The 20,770-nt window shown below is 40.9% G+C and overlaps 3 protein-coding genes across 3 annotated transcripts; all 3 read left to right on the forward strand.

The window, feature by feature from the left end:
* Positions 1 to 155: 155 nt before the first annotated feature.
* LOC145433767 (uncharacterized) lies at positions 156 to 4,414 on the forward strand. The gene is made up of 2 exons (XM_080310966.1): positions 156 to 290; positions 1,529 to 4,414. Exon 2 carries the CDS (start codon positions 1,599 to 1,601, stop codon positions 3,261 to 3,263), a length of 1,665 nt encoding a protein of 554 aa, XP_080167092.1. The 5' UTR covers positions 156 to 290; positions 1,529 to 1,598; the 3' UTR covers positions 3,264 to 4,414.
* Positions 4,415 to 5,982: 1,568 nt separating this feature from the next.
* LOC145433769 (death-associated protein 1 homolog) lies at positions 5,983 to 7,789 on the forward strand. The gene has a single exon (XM_080310967.1). The coding sequence runs from the start codon at positions 6,962 to 6,964 to the stop codon at positions 7,265 to 7,267; it is 306 nt and encodes a 101-aa protein (XP_080167093.1). The 5' UTR covers positions 5,983 to 6,961; the 3' UTR covers positions 7,268 to 7,789.
* A 28-nt stretch (positions 7,790 to 7,817) lies between these two features.
* LOC145433766 (coiled-coil alpha-helical rod protein 1-like) lies at positions 7,818 to 17,915 on the forward strand. Its single transcript, XM_080310965.1, has 17 exons — positions 7,818 to 8,032; positions 8,458 to 8,639; positions 8,703 to 8,827; positions 9,682 to 9,879; positions 9,941 to 10,106; positions 10,347 to 10,523; positions 12,785 to 12,961; positions 13,295 to 13,434; positions 14,060 to 14,205; positions 14,261 to 14,413; positions 15,213 to 15,348; positions 15,480 to 15,605; positions 16,147 to 16,324; positions 16,387 to 16,504; positions 16,566 to 16,692; positions 17,067 to 17,193; positions 17,258 to 17,915. The coding sequence occupies exons 1-17, from the start codon at positions 7,819 to 7,821 to the stop codon at positions 17,546 to 17,548; spliced, it is 2,781 nt and encodes a 926-aa protein (XP_080167091.1). The 5' UTR covers position 7,818; the 3' UTR covers positions 17,549 to 17,915.
* The last annotated feature ends 2,855 nt before the right edge of the window (positions 17,916 to 20,770 follow it).

Consider the following 20,770-nt stretch of genomic DNA (forward strand, 5'->3'; position numbering starts at 1 on the left):
CTGCTTGTATCTCAAAATTGTGGTTTTTAAAACGGATTAAAAATACCCTTAAAATGAACATACAGGGTCACGAGCGGCTAATCTTATGATATGAAAGAACACTAGTCATCATGCTCCACTGCGTAATTTATGCGTTGGCAAACGGCGCAGAACTCATTGGATTGACGGATACGCGATACGGTAGTTTTGTGTTCTGGAAGGTGGTTCAAATGGGTAACAGTTGTGCTAGTTGGCTCTCTTCCGTTTGAACGGATTATTCGTTATTTTGCAGGATGATTCGACAACGCAAGGTAACTACTGAACTTTACTAAAAATACCCAGTTGCTATTTAACCATGTATACGATACCTTATCGTATTGCATTGCCGCCGACTCGGGCCTAGGGCCGTTCAACTTTTGAAATAATATGACGCTTATAACCTCATAGTATACTGTACCTAGCAAATTGGCCTGAACAAGTGCTCAAATGAACCCTACTCGAATATGATCAATTTCTGTCGCTTGCTCTAGTACGTATATATTAGAGTCCTTGAATTTCACAATTTCAACGGTTTACGTCTACACACTGTGGTATAAATTAATTTGATGTTGCTCATTTTCAAGCCGGGGGGTCCGCACCTTCCGGACCATCATCCAGTTTGATCTGATCCGTGACAAAAGTTTTTTATAATACCTAGTTGATTGTTGCCGGTATCGTTATTGCTTACTTCTGTACATGTGCGTGTGCTTGTGCACAAGCCAAGCATCAAATCATTTTATGCTCGGATGGAATCGCGGTACCTTTTCTGCAATTAAGCAAGATTTTCTTAGTGAAATTGTCATGAGAACCATGTTTCATGTGATATAGCACCTGTATCGCAGTAACTGAGTATAAATATTCAAAGCTATTGCCTATCTTCTTGGCAGTGTCGTTAGTGATTTTTGATCAGTTGTGAAGATACTGGTAAATCATGCAATTCCACACCTCTGATTAACTGCTGAAACTATGCGATCCCTAGACCAAATCTGCTAGGTATACTTATCAGACCTTTCATTTTCCATCTCCCCTTGGAAGTATAGTTTTGATATGTCTTGGAAATTGCTACTTCTACTTGTAATTAAGCGGAATTTTATGGCGTTTGTTTCTATTTTTGCTTCGGTTGCAACGCTGGCGACACTGACCACCTCTACTTTGGACGCGGAAATGTAACACTTTTCGTCTTGTTATCAAAATAGTTGAGTGGAATCGCATAGTGAAATTATTTTAACCCTCATGAGGTCTCTACTTGACCATTTATTGATTTCAGTTGTACAATATTGCTCAATGTGGTGCTGCCCACGGCCCACCTCGCCCTTCAATTTTTTGTTAATAGCCCTACAATAAAAAGGTCGTCCAAGTTTGTACTGTAGGTATTGGTAGACCGTACAAAAATATATTTTCAATTAGTCTACCCATTTCTTCTCTGAAGAGGAAATAACAGCTGGCATCTTGGGCGAACAATTTATGCACGGAACTGTCCAGAAATTTATCAGGATCTCATCTCCGACAGGTGTGAATGGTTAAATTACCGTTAGTGCTGTTTTTGTGGTGACGCCATTGCACACTTTTGGAACCAGTACATGGATGGTAGCATCAATCAAGCGCCCTTGAATGAGGGTAATGATACAGATGGTCAAGCTATTCACTCGATATTACCAGGAACTGTTGTAATGTTTGACGATCCTGAAGGGTTATGTTTTCCACGCAAGCTTGACGTCACAGATGTAGACTCTGCGTTTTCCGGAAACACGTTTCAATGCAGTGAATGTGGCAACAAGTATACGAGATCAACAGATTTATTGAACCATTTACATACTCACTCCCAAAGCGAGCACACGTCGTCTCTACTCAATCGCAACATTTTGAATCTGACTCAGAATACACAAAAAGACGATGTGGTGGATCAAGACGGCGCGTCTGGATTGAGCTTCGAAAAACTTGTAGGAATGGTGGAATCCGGGACTGGGTCAGAGGTATACCAGGTGGTCCAGGTGACCAATGACGGCAACTTGGCTGGGCATTTGAACAACAATGTAGAATCGGGTGCCTTATCGATAGAAATGGTGAACGAAGAAGACAAAGTAGCAACAGTTTATGATGACGATGCTGATGCAGATTGTGATCTAACTGCTTCTGAGAAAGTCGATGAAACGGAAGAGCTGTCCACAAGCATGAGGACGTCAACTTACTCCGAAACGGATCAAGCCAATTTTTCATCGATCGTGAATTCCTGCATTCGTCAGATGACAGTTTGCGTAAAAAAAGAGTGCGAAAACGCGGATGGTGACTCGACATCATCGAAAAAGCAGCCGTTGAGAAACATTTTGAAAAGCTCAGTCGTATATCAATGCGAAGCGTGCGATAAAATCTATGAGAAGAAATCAAATTTTGAAAGACACGTGAAAACCGCTCATACTGCGAGTCTCCGCTGTGGCGAATGTGACAGAGAATTCACCATGTCAACCGGTTTGCAGCAACACATTAAAAGAGTCCACGGCTCCCACATTCACACTTGCCATCACTGTCTGGAGACGTTCCCGACGCAGGCCGATTTGATACGCCACCGGAAAACGCACAGAGGAAGGCCCTCGGTGACTTGCGACGAATGCGGCGAAAATTTCATTTACAAGAAAGACCTCAAAAATCACGTCAGAGAGATGCATAAGGAAATACCGCGCATAACAAACGAACCGCCCGTCGTGATATCCGATTACGTTATCACGGACGAAGGAAAGCCTGCGTCGATTTTTCGTTGTAATTTATGCAGTCGGGCGTTCAATCTAAAGACCGACTTGCTCAGACACTTTTTGGTGCATTCCGGGGAGAAGCCCTTTGCGTGCGACATGTGCGAATCGCGCTTTAACAGAAGGAGTAATTTATTGCGGCATCGCAGATCGATGCATAATATTATCGACGAAACCGAGTCTTTCCGGTACAGAAAAAACGACTTGCGCCAAAGGCGATATCAGAATAAGGATCTCTGGCAGATTGAATCCGAGGCACTTGCCGAGGAAGAAAGGATTATTCAACAACAGGAAATGACGGAAAGGAGAATTCAAGAATGGGTGAACGACCAGCAATTTTCCGATGAGGATTGCGTCGCCATCGATGAGGAAGAGCAAGATTACGACGATCTCTCTTCGGTTATTATGGACAATCAGGGAATTCCCAAGTCGGGCGTCGAACTTTCAATGCTACAGCCCGATGAGAAAATAACTGTGAGAATTTTAACGTTTGATAGTTGAATTTTGTGACCTGCGAGTATTTCTTCAATGCGACGCGTTCCTCCCTTGGTGTGATTTCCAGTAGAACGCGATTGAAGTCGTTTGAGAACTAATTTTAAAAATATGTGCATTAATGATGCACATTTACATCAACAACTGCTAATTTATTGCGTGAGCTTGGCTCGCTGGCTCTCTGTCATGCGAATTGAATTGTTTTGAAGTGAATATTCAACTGTGTGTTATGTTAGCGAAATATATATTCAATTCGGGAATTTTTTTTGACTGCATAGTGATCGTGTATCTAAGTTTATTTATATGGGCCAGATTGTGTTACGTTATGTTACCGATCAACTCTGAAAATGTGTTCACTTTTTGCGTTGTTGATGATTGTTGATTGCATATGAATTTACTGCCATCTAAGACAGAGCTATAAACTTTGACTTGTGTTTATGATATGAGATACTGGTTGTTATATATATGGTTCTGCAGCAGGAACTGGGTCGAATAAGGACGTTGTTGACAATCATAGTTTGTACCTGTCAACTATATTGTATGCTGATGTTTTTAGGTGTACCTACAATGCTCCGCGCACATAGCATGTTTTTTGCTATGAAAAACATGAACCCAATAACTCAATAACTATAACATAATGCTGTGATATTGAAAATTTCTTACAATGCTCAAGAAAAAGGGTGATCATCTTGTTGCAAGAGATTAAAATGATGCTAAATCAAATTATCAAGTCCAGATATATTTGGGCTCATTTAATGGGTTTGCAGATTGACTATCGTGCCAAGGCAAGCGCCACATTCGCAGCAGCTTATTGGTCTTTTTTATTTCATCCTTGAGTTACTGTGAAATAAACCTACTGTAGGTTATCTATTGAAGGGAGGTTGTGTGATTATGCGCAATTTTCAATTCTGAAATATCCAGACCCAGACAAAATACAGTGACAATGTGGTTTTCTATGGTTGCTCTCTACAGTAGAAATCTTCTTGAAGCTCTGGGATTATCCTGACTGTATCTAAAAGAGGTTTCCATAGCAATGATGAAGTTGATTGGCATTATGTAATGTTTGCTGTATGTGTTCTCTTTCTCAACACATGTTCGCTTGTTCAAATTCTCATTTGTAACATTTTTTGACCTCTCGGTATTATTCTTATTTTTCCTAGCCGTAGGAAATGAGGCTGCTAGTGGTTACTAGAATTGTTTGAAGAATATGAAGAATTGTTCATGCCTGATGAAGAAGTGTCAAGTCAGTCATGCAATCGTACATCACTGTCTGAGCTGTGATTCATTTGCAGATATGTGGAAATACATGTGGAAATACATTTGCAGATATGTGGAATTACTTTCAGATGCTATACCTACGCAGTGATCATTGAACTTTAATGTTATGTTACATGTGACTTATTACTTTTTAATTAATGTTCACAGCTGATTTTATGTCTTATGCAAAGTTCGAAGCTTGGGTAGGCCTACGGTACGGTAGCAAATGTAACATTTTCACAATGGTACCTACTAATATTGATCGTTAAAAAATTCTGGCAAATCTTTTCGTATTGAATGCAGATCATTTCCTATTTATTGCATTCATAATCTGCAGTACCCTTATATGCAATGAGGATTTTATTTCCAACAAAATTTATGGAGAGAAATTATGCCATTACTGATACTTGACCCTAGCCAAGTACAAAGAGTGTATTATCAATCTATGCATACTGTCAGCTAACTACCATTAGAAGGGTCCGTCGGCTATGTTGCAGCTATGTCAACTATGTCGATCATGGTCGTAGAGAGGGATATTAGGGTTGGTGGGTTTGGGTGAAGGTTGGGTTAGGGCAGTGGTTCTTAACCTAAGGGTAATTACCCCCAAAGGGGTAATTTACCAATTCTTGGGGGTAATTCGAATTGACGACGTTTTTTATATGCTTATAACACTGCACTGAAGTATTTTTAAACAAAAATATGCAGGCTAACATATATTTTGCAAGCTTGTATATAGTTCGTTTTACTTAACACACGTTGCCGGCTGTGTTATCATAGTAACCATTAGTGATTTTGAGTAACAGGGCCGAATGTAGTTAAGTACAGTGGTGCTACGTATAAGTCCAATTTATTTTGCAGTAGTGTGGATCATATATTGTTGCGCAATGCACATGCTGACAAATTGGAAGACAACAAGGGGGCTTCTAGGTTTAGCTTTACACCTTTGATGCAATAACAATATCGTAGAAATATATTCGTTAGTATTGAAAACTGTAGTGGTGGTCTAGTCAGTATTAAAATTAAGTCTGCGAAATCATCAAATTGTCTTCGAAGAGACGATTTTGGAACTTTTTGGGTTCGCCTTGAAAATTATTAACGAATTGTTGTCATAATAATAACATTGAACTTTCTGATTGAATTGCTTCCAACTTATTTCTGTGAGGTAGGATTTCCAGCAATGGTATCTATAAAAACAAAATAAGATGTCTATACCTCCCCTTTGTCTAGATTTGACTACTGTACAACATGAAAACAGCATCAGCCTTCCCATTGACTTGATACTTTTAACATGCATTTCAGTGTACAAGTACATTATTACGTCTTCTTTGTGCTGTTTTACAAATAATTGAGTGCAAGCTGTTACTTGATACCTTTTGAAAGGGGGTAATTGCATCCCATCATTTTCTTCTTGGGGGTAACGACATGAAAAAGGTTAAGAACCACTGGGTTAGGGTATCCCAAGATCAGGGTTGGAGATGGGTTTGAGTTGGGGTATCCCAATATTATGGTTAGGGTTGGGGGAGATCATGGTTGGATGTGGGTTAGGGTCAAAGGTAGAGTTCAGTTAGGGTATCCCGAGATTAGGGTGGAGGTGAGTGTCAGATGCTCTCGACCCTAATATCTGTCACCCCCAACTCTAATCTAGGGATACCCTGAACCCCAACCCACCTACAACCCAAATATCCCTCTTCCCAAACCCTAATATCCCTTTCCCACAACCCGACCATAGTCGATATAGTTGCATAGGTCGCTTGCAAGAAAAATTTCCATATTCGGACCTGGGATGTGTGAAAATATATGTTAAATCTTATTTGATAGTCCCATGTTCACCGGAGTTCTACAAGCCAGTGGATTTTCCAAATGCGCAATTACAACTACTCACTGAAATCCCGCAACTAGAACTGGAACTCACGGCCTTTAACAAACTACAACTAACTAACTAAAACACAGCTTTAACTAGATTCAATTCTCAAACAACTCGTCAATTTTTATTGAGTCAAGAAATATTGGAGATATTTCGCACTGCACTGTTAGTAGTAATGACTCTGCGCTAGATATGCCTGGAAGAACATTACACAACAGAACATGATAAATGACGACGCGTGTTTTCTGTTTGTCCGGCAACTGAATTTTTTATAGGCACAACTAAAACTACTCAAAAAAACGGTAGTTAGTTGACGGTGAATTTACTGGATTGGTAGTTTGTAGAAATCTGACGCCCTCTGCAAAAGACTTCTAAGTTGTTGAATTTAGTAAGCTCAGTCAGTCAATAACTGTTATAAACTGCGTTTTGAAATTGATAGTTCCCTTTTCTACCTGCCTTGAACGCTGGCAATACAGTGATTACCAGGTCACGTCTCCAGCGATTCCCAGGAGCCTGCCTATTGCTCCATGTCCAATATTATATTCGTTTCAGACTCAGTATTCAGTAAATAACTATTCTCGTTATCATGTCTTCCCCTGCCAAGGAATCTGGATTGAAGGCCGGCCATGCCCCGGCGACCAAAGTAGGAGGGATGCGGGTGAAAGCCCCAAGGCAGCACGAAGAAAAAGTGTCGAAGGAGGACGCGGCCTCCCCATGGGAAACCGAAGGGGCGGTACAGGAGGAACAAACCATTGTTGTGGCCGGGGCCAAGACCCACGGCGATAAAGACTTCCCGCCGGCCGCGGTTAAAGTCGCTCACGAAAAACCGTTGGCGTCCATGACAAAACCGGCTCCAAAGCAGCAGAATCAAGTTATCCACCAACCTCGCTAGACCAAGTTGCTGGAATCAAACACTGTCCCTTGCTGTTATCGTTGCAATATGTGATTTATGTGTTTGAACCTATTCCGCCTTTTCCTTATTGGTGTACTGCTAGCGGTGAGTTGTGATGTTGCAGTATCGCACTGCAACGAATGTTGATTTCTTTGACAGTTTCAATATGGTGGTCGTTTGTTTATATATTGCTTAGATGTGATAATCCTTGAGACGTTCCTGGTGCATTCTGTTAGCGTATGCTTTGAAATACTCTGCCAAATCTTTTGCTCGCTCGGCTATCATTCTCCTGCCTCGTGGCTTTCGTGAATCGTGATAACGATTTGATAGCAATATCGGTTTTAAGATACTGACGGTTGTCCCAAGTTAGGGAGTAGCAGTTTTATGGAGAAATTTTTGCAATTGTGTTGCTTTGTACTTCTATGGGCAATTTTGCGATCGAATGTTACTCCTTTGGTTGGTACAATTTTAAACGCTTGTAATCGAATCTAATCCACGGGTGTACCTTTTCATTAATTGTAGGTTCCTTTGCACATATTTAATGAAGTTACATGGAAAATAGACTTATCCCGCCGTCTCATTTTGATCCCGAAGAAAATCTAACAGATGAAGCGCCTTGGCATGGTGACGCGACGCCACAAGTCGCAGGAATTCAGTTTCTGCGGCCCCCCGAGCATTTCTCTCAGATTGCAGCTGGTGGCAACAGTAACGGACTACTGAACATAGGACGAACGGCAAGAAGGTGCAATCCTGGAATCTATCCTGGTATGTTGACTAGAGAATCGAAGTGTACGTCTGTAATTTCTTTTCCCAGTTCGATTCTGCTCGTATGAAGAAGCAAGGTTCCCTAACTCCAGGAGGGTTCATTTTTAGACTAGGCTAAGGCTGCATCGTGCATCTGCGCTTGAAAGATTTTGAAACCAAAGCAGGTTAATTTCTGACGCATTATGTAAGGGTATTTGTAATGGATGGTATTTTAGGGAGGATATTTTTAAAGTTTATGGGAAAAGAGCTCTGAAATACTTATACTTTTCAAAGACAGTGACTGAATGACTTGAATAGAATATTTCTGTGGCGGACTGAACAATCCTTACCAGTGAAACGAAATGATATAAATTTGCACCGGATCTGCGATCCATCATCTCTAGCGACATTCGCATTCAATATTTTCACCGCTCCTATGTTTGCAGATCAGTGCCGTCGTAATGTGGAAGGGTCAGGATGGGAGCAATATAATAGCCCGCGTTTCCATCAGCCTGTTTCACAGCCGGTTGGCTTGCCAGATGAATATTCCGAATTACTGAATCTGAAAAGCGAAAACGACGCGTTACGATCCCTTCTGGAAAGCAAACAAAGAGAATTGAAACAAGAGGTAATCCCAATTGTTATGAACAGGCCAATTAATCGCAATGATTTTTCCGATTTCCTTCGATAGGTTTGCCACCAAATCTCCCCAAGAAATCAAATCCACGCTCATGAGGCAGTTGTTGAACACCAAACGCAGCATATTTCCCGTCTGCAGAAAGACTTGGACCAGCAAAAGTCAGAATTGGCTAAACGGTATGGTACTGGCGGAAATGCTTCATGTATTTTGCAAAATCCATTTTACTTCACGGACCGATGCATCGAGTCATTTTCACCAGCTTTGTGGCTCAGAGCAGTTTTAGTAGTTGGTTAGTACACTGCCATCAGCGTGAGTAGCCTCGGTGCGAGTCTCGGCGGTGGCACATTTTGAAGTGTCGCAGATTTATCAGGTCTATTCCTCCCCTACGCCTCTGTTTTTGCGTCACCTACCCCACTGGTGGGTGAATACAAGGAAATCGAATGAAAAAAAGCAAGGATAGATCAGTTGCATTGAGTTGAGGTGGATGTTGGATGGAGAGACCCTACTTGGTCGTTTCGACATCCTGTCTGTCCATTACGTCGCTGAGGACGCTATAATTCTATACCGTTCCACCTGCGACTTGATATCCCTTCTTAGCCCTGACAACACCAGTCCAATCAACACACGCAGCAGAGTATTCACTACATACCGGGTCATGGAGCCGACGATGTTTCATGCTGTCATGACGAGAGAGCAATTAAAACCAATTATACCCGGAAAAATGTTTGCACTAGTGAATGAATCGAAGTTCCAGATTATTTCGAACACTAGTGCTGCAGATGTAGACAACGAACACGCAATATCTAAAATATATACAAAAGTTTAACAATGTCAGAAGAACTATGAGAATCATCATTTTCAATAGTCACATTGCTTCTCATCTGTCTTGAGCGGAGGAAAATAATTAACCGCTGATTAAAGATTATGAATCTGTACGATTCATCTGTGGTTGATTCCTAATGACACGTTTGAAATGTGACACGGATACTCCGTCTTCGTGTAATCATTATTCCATTTTGCACTCCCGCAGGGAAAATGAATTGCTGCGATATGAAAGTGTTCTCGCCGGTAAAGACCGCGAAATCGGCGATATGAGGCAGGCCGCAGCGATAACGGCTGATAAACTCCGTCAAGCTGATAACGCCGCAGAAGCATTACATCAGGACATTTCCGAACTGCAAACCGAAATCGAGGAGTTGAAAGCGCAACACGTTCGCACTGTCAAAAGGTTCTCGTTCTTGCGGCCTTCTAGTCTTGTTTCTCTGTTCATTTTCATCCCTTTTGTCCAGTCACATGGAAAGCGTTCAAGGTTTACGCGGAGATTTCGAAGTAGACAAGGAGACTTTGAGACAGCTTTATCACAAACAAAATAGCGAGTCGCTCGAAAAACTGGAAGCCGAAAAGTCTAGGTTGTGTCAAGAAATGGCCGGTATGACGCAACGACACGAAACGGAGGTGAGATTTACGAAAAATCGTTTGAATTTTGACTCCTATCAGCGCTACTAGGCGAGTACTCGGCAGTAACAGGATACCCTATTTTGCTGAGGCACACGTCTCTAGTTGGTTGTCTTGTTTACACATGCTACTAGACTGCACTGATGAAATATCTTCCATCGATATCAAGATGGGTTTTAAATTTTTGGACTCCTTCTCTCAACCCTACACCCTTTTTACTGAGGCACACATTATCTCTAGTTGGAAAAATTGCGTAAATCGCATATAAAGCGGGAATCAGAATGGCAGGAAGAAGTGGAGGGATTGAAAGAAACTTTCCACCAGAAAAGCGATTTGCTGGACAAGGAAATGTGCGATTTGAGGTTAAAATGTTCCGGTCTCGAAGAGTCTCTGCGGCAGGAGATCCTTTCCAAAGAGGTAGGGATAATTGATGATTGTAAAAACTTAATTGAAGGCGGCAGCGAAATATACATGTCTTGATGTTATTGGGAATGAGCAAATATCTATTATTACTGTCAATAGCCAATAAGCTAAGCCATATACTTCTGTCTTGGTCTGATTTCACGATTAGGGCGGGACACAATGCTTCAAATATTTGTATCCGAATCGAGAATTAATTGTAGTAATTAAGAGTCAAATAGTAAGACACAATTATTTCGATAACTGATTTTATATCACTAATCTTTATATTATCAACGAAAAATGTATTTTCGATACGTTTTTGCAACGGGGTAGCTTTTGAAACCTCGATTGTATCACAACGTCAAAAACATTTAGTAAAAAGCTATGCACATTTTGAGGAAATGACAATTCTGTGAAGTCATGATCAGCCCACACCCCACATCATTGTCAAAAAATGCGATGAAATAGGCGTGATCAGGCGCGTATCCAGAGCGCAAAAAAGGGGGGGGTTTTGCGATACGAAATTGGCTATTGTGACGTCATGATTACGATCACTCGTCTCCACACCATGGCGAATATTTAATATATTATAGTTTAATAATAAACAGAGATTTGCGGTGAGTGGGAGATGTACGGATACGATACGGACATTGCCTGAAAATCGCGTTTCTTTTACGGTATGATTGAAAGAAATTCGTAAATGCTCACATTTAGTCATGAGCCGGCAAACGCCGCCCGTCTTCAAGCGCCTAGTTCCGGTCAGAGATGCGCGATTTTGTTGGGTTTTGACGACATTTTGCGCACGGTCGGTAGTACCGCAGCGGACGAACAAGCGCGGAATAGGGCGGTAGCATAAACGAGGGCGATCGCGATCGCCACAGAGAGGTGTGGTGTGAACAGTGTACGTCGTACACGAATGTGTGCTTTCGATGGCTTTACTAGCCATACGGCTGAGCGTGTAGTACGCGCGAAGATAATTAGACCTTAATTGCAAGCACGCAAGTCAGTCAACTAATACAGAGTACACACTGGGATAATAACTTGATCGACAGAGAAACTTGTCAGCCGATATAATTAGGTTAACTTTACTACTAGGCCTACTCAATTCTCCCGTTCAGAGACAACATAGCCCTGTATTTGGACGACAGCAAGCCACCTAACAATCGGGAACGTGGATTGCTAGGCTTGTATTTTGAAATGTGAATGTCAATCCTAGGCCATTTCTCGCCAATAATCGCGAATACAATGTGGGTTTGAGAATAGCATTGTCGTACTGGTGCCGTCGTGTCTGCGTCTGGCTGATCAATCAACACGCCGCGTGCAATTCTTAATTAGGATTTCAAGGCGAGCAGGTGCAGCGAATTCGCGAGCGATATTGATTGCCGACAACTTCGTCTTTGCAATTACGTATCGCGTCGGCCAATTAGATTAGATTTTCCTAAAATGCGTCTCTCGTTTTAGCAAGGCGAGAGAGAAATCGAGGGAAGAAAGTTAAGAACGTCAGCAATTGCCACAGCTGAAATGCAGCTGAACAAGCGCAGAATTCGCATGGAATTAACGAATTATAATGACCTATTTTATCCTTTCGACTAATTCGGCGCATAATTCCAATATTTTGTAGGGGTGTTAGTCCCTTAAATAACATTAAGACGCCATATTCGCCTTCACATACGTAAAAACGAATATGTTAAACTAATAAATTAGCAAATATTAGAGGCTATATTTGACATCAATTTTTAGGATTTTGAAAAGGGGGGGGTTCCGACCCCCTAAAACCCCCCCCTGGATACGCCACTGGGCGTGATCAATGTAATGTCAAATTATATTTATGGGGTCCAGAACTAGAATTATTTTCTTTATGTTTGCAGGAAAGGTGCATATTTGAACTTACTACATGAAGCCTAATACTGCAATTCAGAACCGACTCACTGGATTAGGCCCAGCCCTCCATTCAATTTCAAAGTTACACAAATAATGAGCTCTGACAATGTATACTAATGAATGCAAAAGGATACTTGATGTAAGATAAATATGCCAAGGACAAGGGTTGACTTCTATTGTAGTTGAAGCCTTTTTCGACGTTTTATCGGTTCAAGGTCTTGTGTTAGGAATGCACCCTCGCAAAGTAATTCCCTTGTCCGGAAATGGATTTTCAAGATTTCAGAAATAGTTATCGCAAGATCATTGGCCAATCGCTAGCTATACAAGAAAAGGAACAATCTCACACGTCACATTCATCTACCCGGCCATGCCACACAAATCTCTAATATTTACAGGCACTGCAATCCGAATTGTCAGCTACAGCCGACAGGCTTGCCGCCAGCCTGGAAAATAGCGACCGGCATCTCGGCAGGGTGAATCAACTGCAAGCGTACATCAGCGGAATTCAGGCGGAAGACTACGAGCGATCTCAATGGAAGAACGAAAGGACGAAATATGAGGAGAATATCATTGTAATTATCCGGGCTTCTTAATGTCATATGTGTGGAAGTAGAAGTGCTGCTGTGACCTTGCACTTTGATTGCAAATAGAAGTAGTACTTATACAACAAAATACTGCATGATATCTACAAGTTTTTGTGAGGCTATTGTTGGCGATTAGGTTTAGTGAGGCCAGATCATTGTAATTGACTTTCCGAGTAATGTACTATGCTCGGGTATGTCCACTTTATGCAATCGCCACCCTACCCGTACACTCCAAGAGTACAACTATTTCGTCGAGGGTGGGCAGCTGACCCCATTCCCATGTCAAACTGTCTGTTTGTGACGTGCCCGCGATGTCTTCAGGCGTTGCAAAGCGAGAAAGAAAGCCTGAACAAGACGATGGAGCTTCAAAACATCCGACTGCAGTCTATAACTAAAATTTTGACCACACAAGAAGAAGCGATCAACGCCAGCACGAAAGCGTTCACTACTGATTCGAAACCGTAAGCGGGCAATTGTTTGTCATTGATTTAACTGACTCCCACAGCTAATCAAATACTACAGCTTTGCTACTCAGGTAAAAGTAGAAGTAATGCCATCATTTTCTACTCTATCACAATTAGAAGTAGCAATTTTCAAGACATGCCCAAACTACTTGGAAGTGTAAGAAGAAAGTGAGATGTCTGAGAACCAATCGGGTACCGTAGTGTAAAAGAGTGGATTTGGTCGAAGGGTCGCATATTTTTCCCGTTTAATCGTAGGCGGCTACGTTCAACCTTGCAAGAGTGGTGTTCGTGACTAACACAAAATGACTAATGTCACTACGAGTAGGTACAATCTTCGGAAAAGTGTTCATGTTCACTGTTCAGTCATAGGATCTATCTTGCTTGGTTCTTTTGACAATTTTACTCATGAAAGAGATTATCCCCAAACCACTCTCCACATCAAAATTATAGTGTCTGTTTGAGTTGAAGTGAAAGCAATTTATAAAATAAGTTGAGTGCTCCGAAAAAGTACAAGCACTTCGTTAATTTAAAATGTTAACCACTTTTGAGTCCAGAAAAGTTGGAGCAATTTGTCACAGGTCACCTACGAGAAGTCCAACTGTTATTTTCTCTCATCAAATAGAGGCGGCCTGACCTCGGCTGTGACGAGACGGTGGCGGGAAAAAGTATTGGAACTGATGGTTCAGAATAAGTGCAACGAAATCAGCTTGACGCACACGAGAAACGAACACAAGGCCGAAGAGCGTGATCTCAGGGAGCAATTGGAAGGTAAGAAAGTCGTATTTGTGTGGCTCGGGCTTTTGGAAATGACGGTCTGTTTCAGACGAAAAGCGTGTCAGCGTCATACTGGAAAGTCAATTGACGGAAAGCAAGGCAGTGTTGGCGATGAGAGAAAGGGAATTGCAAGAGGCTGTGTCTCGTAGCGAAACGGCGAATGAGAAATTGGAGGCCACAAGACGCAGACTCTTGAATGCGGGTAATCACAGTGTGCTGCCTGGCTCGCTTTCAAAATAGCGAGTGTCATGATAGCAAGCTGTGCAAAGTAACCTAAACTAACCCCCTAACCTTACACCTATCCCTGACACTAGCAAAACTGACCCGGAACTTGACCCAACACCAAACCCTGTCCTTAACCACTGAATCCTAACATTGATGCAAGGTCACCTGACCCCTAAACTGACGTAAGCTGAGCCTAAATCTAACTCATCCTTTTGAATAACTCGCAAATTTAAATGCCTCGATATTTTAGTTGGTACTGCGCTACATATCGTCGCCGTGGAATCGAAGTAGCTTATGTCTATTTTACTTATTTTGAGAAAATAAACTTTGTGTAAAGCTTTCATTTTCTTTCAGCCATATCTTGGCCTCGGTTATCTTTAAAGCAATGCGTCATACATAAACATGGTCAAGATAGGGCCGAAAAATATGAAAATTTTACAAAAACTGGATTTCCCACCAATTTGAATAATAGATCTCAAATTTTGAAAAAATGGACATAAGATGCTTTTGATTCCACCGAGTCGATATGTGCTGTGCAAATTAAAGAGAGCTATCTATTCAAAACTATTTTTGGTTGATGTTGGTTGTAGTTGGTGTTGGTTTCATTTGCTACGAACATCCACTTCTATGATATTTAATTGAACTGTTTTACACTAATAAATACTGTTTTTAATCCCAACTGCTCTTAACTTATGTACGTTTTTCCCAAGATAGTATTTCTGCAGCTTTCTTTTGCTGCTGTGTAATTGTAATTAAGGTTGGAGCTCTTCTTCCAGAGAACAGCACAGCATCTGTGATGGAGTGTGTTAAGAAATCAGTTGCTAGCCTCGATCAATTCAACCAAGCCTCGGCATCTGAAATGACTGAGAAATTAATACACATGGAGCAAAGACTGGTCTTCGCTACTAACAGGTTTGACATCGATGACCAATTCCTATTACCGTCGCTAATCATTATTTGTCAATCTATACGAATTGGAATATTTTGTGTCTCTGAACCTCAATTGCCTTACCTGATCTTGATTGCTGTGTTTTATTTGACAGACTGAAGACGCTTCAAGATCTCTATGCACGTCGCGAAAACATGTTGAAAGCCAAACTGACATGTAGACAACATTTGTCGAATGAAGATGAAGATAATCTTACCGGCAATGAATCTTCTCCGACAGAGTATGAATTTTGGCTGCAAAGTGTGTGTGAAGAATTTATCATTGTGTCACCCGGGGCGTGGCATCCTAGTATCAAATGAATGAACGAAATCTAAAATCACTTCTAATCAGAGTTCAGATATCAACAACATTTGAGTACTTTTGATAAATTACAATGGCAATGCCCACTGCTGTAGAACTTATACTAATCCTTCCAGAAGAAATACGATATAATCCGATCCATTTATGGGTGTGGTGTGATATATAATTGATTACATTTATAGCCTCAAATATATCATGTGTATTCCTATACTATCGCTTTGGCTACTTGCAGACTCGATCGAATTTCTCGTTCACTCATACAGCCACAAAATCGAACAACAAAGCAAAATATGAAATAGGCTACACCAAACTCGCGTATTTTATGAATCACTGAACCCTGCCATCCATCGAAGTTAATACTCAACTTCGATTCGACTGCACGAATCATTGTGCACAGCCCGGCTTTCGTAACACTGTCGTTAACTTCCTTTTCAATTTTGCTCTCTACAATTTGTCCGCAGCCGTCCCGACCTGATTGCCGAGATAGACCGTCTGACGAAGGAACGAGATTCGTTGAGTCATAAACTAAGTGAGGACTCGGCACTATTCGATTCCGCCACGGCCCAATTCAAAACTCAGGAGACCAAGTTGCTTGCCGATATCACAACGCTACAGCACGACGTTCAAAGCAAATCCGAGGTAATGCAGAGATGGACGCTTCTTTTGGTTTGTGACTCAGTTATTTCTTGGCAAATTCAAAGGAACTTGCGGAAATGCGGCTGACACTCTCCAATCTGGAGGAACGGGTGCAAGATAAAACCCAAGAAGCTTCCGATGCAGCAAGGGATTTGAGAGATTTTATCCGTAATCGAGATAAAAGTATTGTTTCAAACATGGTGGGAATGTGTCGCTGTTAATTATAGATGACTATTTTGTTCAGCGATCGAAAGTAAACTGGAGGAGGCGTGGCAAAAATGGAACGAGGAAAGGCAGGCTCTACTTCAAAAGCTGGAAGAGTCACAGAGAGAACACGCGAGGACAGTCGTAAATTTCAGACAGAACGAACGGTAATTTGGAGATTGGATTATTCCGAGAGTGAGAAGCGTGTGGTAACATTCGGTCTTGTAAGTGCCGATATGCTGCGAAGCCACGGATATCTAGAACTCCTAGATGTGCTAAGCCGTATAATATAAATATAGATAAAAGCCTTCGTCTAGATTCCGATTTCACGGGCAACATGTTTGATGTGTGACATGTTTTTCCCATCATTATACTAAGAAGAAGCTCACTTCTTTCAAACCAGCAAGAGATCCTGTGTTCGATTCCTGCTGGTTGTATCCTGAGATTATACATTGTACATTGTACAATCATCTCAACTCATCCTGTCTCTGATATGTGTTCAATAACACCCATATCGATTTTCCCCATTACATTTTTACAGGATGGCTGTTCGGGACGCAAAACGAGCAGACGAAAGGCTAACGGCCATCACGGCAGAACACAAAAAGGAATTCAGCGCCTTGAAGAATAAAGTAAAATCTTTGAAGGTTGACAATAACCTTCTTATGGTATCTATAAAGCGATGAAATTGTTTCGTCGATGATTGCGTTTTGCATTACGATATCATTTCAGACCACTTTACGACAGCAAGGTATAGTGAGTGCATACAAGGCGGCAAGAAAAGAAGCAAAAAAAAACGCTGATGTAAATCAAGCCTCACATTCCCGTGACAGTGTTGATTCCGTAACTCAAAAGAAGAGCGGCTCTCCAGAAAAGCTGTCAACGTCGTTTGAAGTAGATACCAGAGTAAGGAATGTACCTCATCACGCCAAGTCGAAGAGAGCAGTTTCAGATTCAAATATGGAAGACATGTTAAAAGATCTGGTTGTTATGACGGAGAGCATTCTAAACGATTCTAACTAGCATAAATATGTGTAGTAGATCAATATATCAATTTATATATACATACATGTAGGTATCAATTAACTGGGGCATTGTCTGGAATGATTTGACTACTCGGCAATGTTCATTTTGGGTGAAATTTCTGAAGTGAAGAAGGTGATGTTGGATTGCTAAGTTTATTTTGCTCCGCTGACTATGCCTCTGCTAATTTAAATAGATTGCTGCACATTCTTCAATCAAATTACTAGATATGACTTCTTCCTCGGATGAGTGCTGCTTGTTTATGAAACTAGGCGAATATTTTTATACCTGACTCTTTCTGCTGCTGGTCCAAAATTTTTTGATTGATATTTGAAACGAATTTTTTACAATACAAGGTATTTTTATAGCTGTGTTCGGATAATTCCGATGCATTGCATTGCAATGTTGTATTTGCTTGACGACGTGGATGGTAATTAGCTTGGTTGCGCCCTGAGCAGCATTCTAAGGTTACGTTATTGTCGGGGCAGATCAAGTCACGTGGCTGCGACACCGGCGCGTGCGGAAAGCTCTTTCGTTGATCAAGGGCGCGATTTAATTGGCCGGAACTTGATGTGACGTCAGGAGCTTTCAGCTATTTTTTCTGGGTTTGCAATCCTGCTCATGGCATTTATACATTCATATGCGCATAAGCGGCCATGAGAGTTGGGCTACTGCGGAGCTGCAATAATGGTAACGCATCTTATTCAAAAGACAGTATACGCATATCTATTCATCGTCAAGGGTAGGATATGCCGTTATACAAATTGAGAAGCTCGGATGAGCAAATTGTAAACGGTTAGATCAGGTTCAAGTAGACCGAATGGGATAGGTGATACGGAGATGACATATTTCTAGGGAAAAGGAAAACGCATCCCATTTATGCATTCCGCGCAGTGCCTGATATCGTCGCATATCATCGGTATACCACGATATTTTGTTGATGTAGTTTCCCATCAAGCAAATTGTAAATATCTTTTAATCGACTTTTAGCGTGTATTTGAGGGATTCTATGAAAATTGATTCTTAGTGAGAAGTGCTTGAATCAGTCGGTTTGGAAGGGCGCAGCTACAGAATATGTTGTTTACATTAACTTAGTTTGATAGCGACGCAGACAAGACAGCAAATGTGGTATCATCGAGATTGATGAGTTAACTAATGGTGGCCATGCTTATTTTGAATGTTACTCAATGACTCAATCGTGTTCAGCAATTATTAATCATCTTCCACTGACTTGCTTCCTCGTCTTCACTTCAGGCAAACTTGAACGGATATTACAATGAGCCATATTTTTATGGATTCGGTAATATATATCTTATTAAATAACGTAAGAAACCAGGCATAGTTTAGCAGTAAATTTTCTTAGACTAAATATTTATTCTAAACTGATACGTTGTAACCTCCTACATGTGACCCTTGATTGAAAAGGTTAAAACGTTAGAAAAATGGGAACCAAGAATGCTGTTTCGTCATCGAATAAGCGCGAGCGGACTGGTCACTGGTTTCGAGGCTTCGTGCTTCGTCGCTTCGGGGTTGACTTGACGCATGGTGTGTTTTCAATATTCGTTGATTTGCGTGACGTTTGATCTTGCGAGTGCAAACTGTAGCGAAATTTGGCAATGTTGATGCATCTTTTCAGGAGCGGTTATAAATGCTTCTCGGCTCTATGTAGCTCTTGAAAGTCAGATGAACTTCCTTTTGACGGTGTGCTTACCCGGTGAATTGTTGGTGCTGGTAATACCTTTTTTCTTTTTTCTGTAGCTGATTGATTGATTAAGATGGAAGAGCTAATTAACTGGTTGGAAATACGTATTACTCATTTGTCCATTTAGTAGCGATATCGCATTTTGTGTGTGCCTTGTTCAGATGAGAATATAATCTGACGATTATTGGTAGTTGCATAATAAGAATATGATTTGAGTGAACTTCTCATGATGGGTGGTGTGTTATTGTGTTACTACATTACTAATTCGATGTTGCAGCTTACCTATAGTAATCCTGCTACAGGTATAGTTGTGTTATTATGTTTGCTTCATAGCGTAAAACTTGGTGTCAACAAGTTGGAGCGATTGCTGTTTGTTTGTTAAGTCTTGTTATGTTAATTTAATTTATACGGCATGCACATTAATGATGAAATAATTCTCTCGGTCTAAATCAATCTCCGATTAAATAATTGGCCAACAATCTGATTTATTTGGATACGGTAGGATTTACCAAAATGAATTTTTTATATAAGATTTATTGATCCCTCTTGTGCTTTTTATCTTCGGCCCTGTGCCTATGAAGGTGGAAGTTACTTCCTCTAAGGACAAATCATATCTATGTCTGTTGTGAACCGTAAGTAAGTAATATAATTGTCAATTTCATACTGTGCCTCCTACTTTAGGCCTACCGTACTAATAATCATTTGTATGACATTTTAAATCACAAAATTACTGGGTGTTTTACTTCATCACCTACATAACTCCTATACTTGTAATAAGCTGTTACACTGGATACTCAATTAACTCAATTTATTATTGACATGCCAACATGCATGTAAAGTAGTTATGTCTAGAATTCCTTTGTTATCACTTTAGTTATTGATTTTTTTCTAACGATATCAGGAATTTGAGATATCAAATCGTTGTATTCTTTGAACCAAAGTGTAACCCAAAATTTTGTCTAATTGAATACATATAGGAAAAAATACTGCAGAACCACGTTGGGGCGAAGACGTGACAAATCTAGTCAGCCACAAGGTGATTGAAGAATTGTTACATCACCACCTAAATGAACATTGTGCTGTGTTATGTGTAAGTTTTAAAAATATTATACTGGGTGATGAAGAGATTTCCAGTAAATTCGGCCAGTGAATTCGGCCCTCGGTCACTTCGGCCCTTGGTAAATTCGGCCCCGGTAAATTCAGCCACGGCCAGGGTAACAATAACAGTTACAATAACATTACCTAACCTTAACCCTAACCTAATCCTAACCCTAACCTAACCCTATTCCTAACCTAACCCTAATCATAACCCTAACCTAACCCTAATCATAACCCTAACCTCCTAATCACTTGATAATAACATAATTATGTAATATAATTCACAATAATAGTTGGAACTTGACACAAAATTCTCCAAGGGCCGAATTTACCCAGTAAATTCGGCCATCGGTAAATTCGGCCCCGTGAATATCCGCGCTATCTCACACGATTACGCGATCTACGCGTACCCTGACATCCAA

The sequence above is a fragment of the Botryllus schlosseri genome, chromosome 2 (assembly GCF_051294905.1).
Source record: "Botryllus schlosseri isolate E-star chromosome 2, Bs_hap1, whole genome shotgun sequence".
In the NCBI taxonomy this organism is placed as follows: Eukaryota; Metazoa; Chordata; class Ascidiacea; order Stolidobranchia; family Styelidae; genus Botryllus; species Botryllus schlosseri.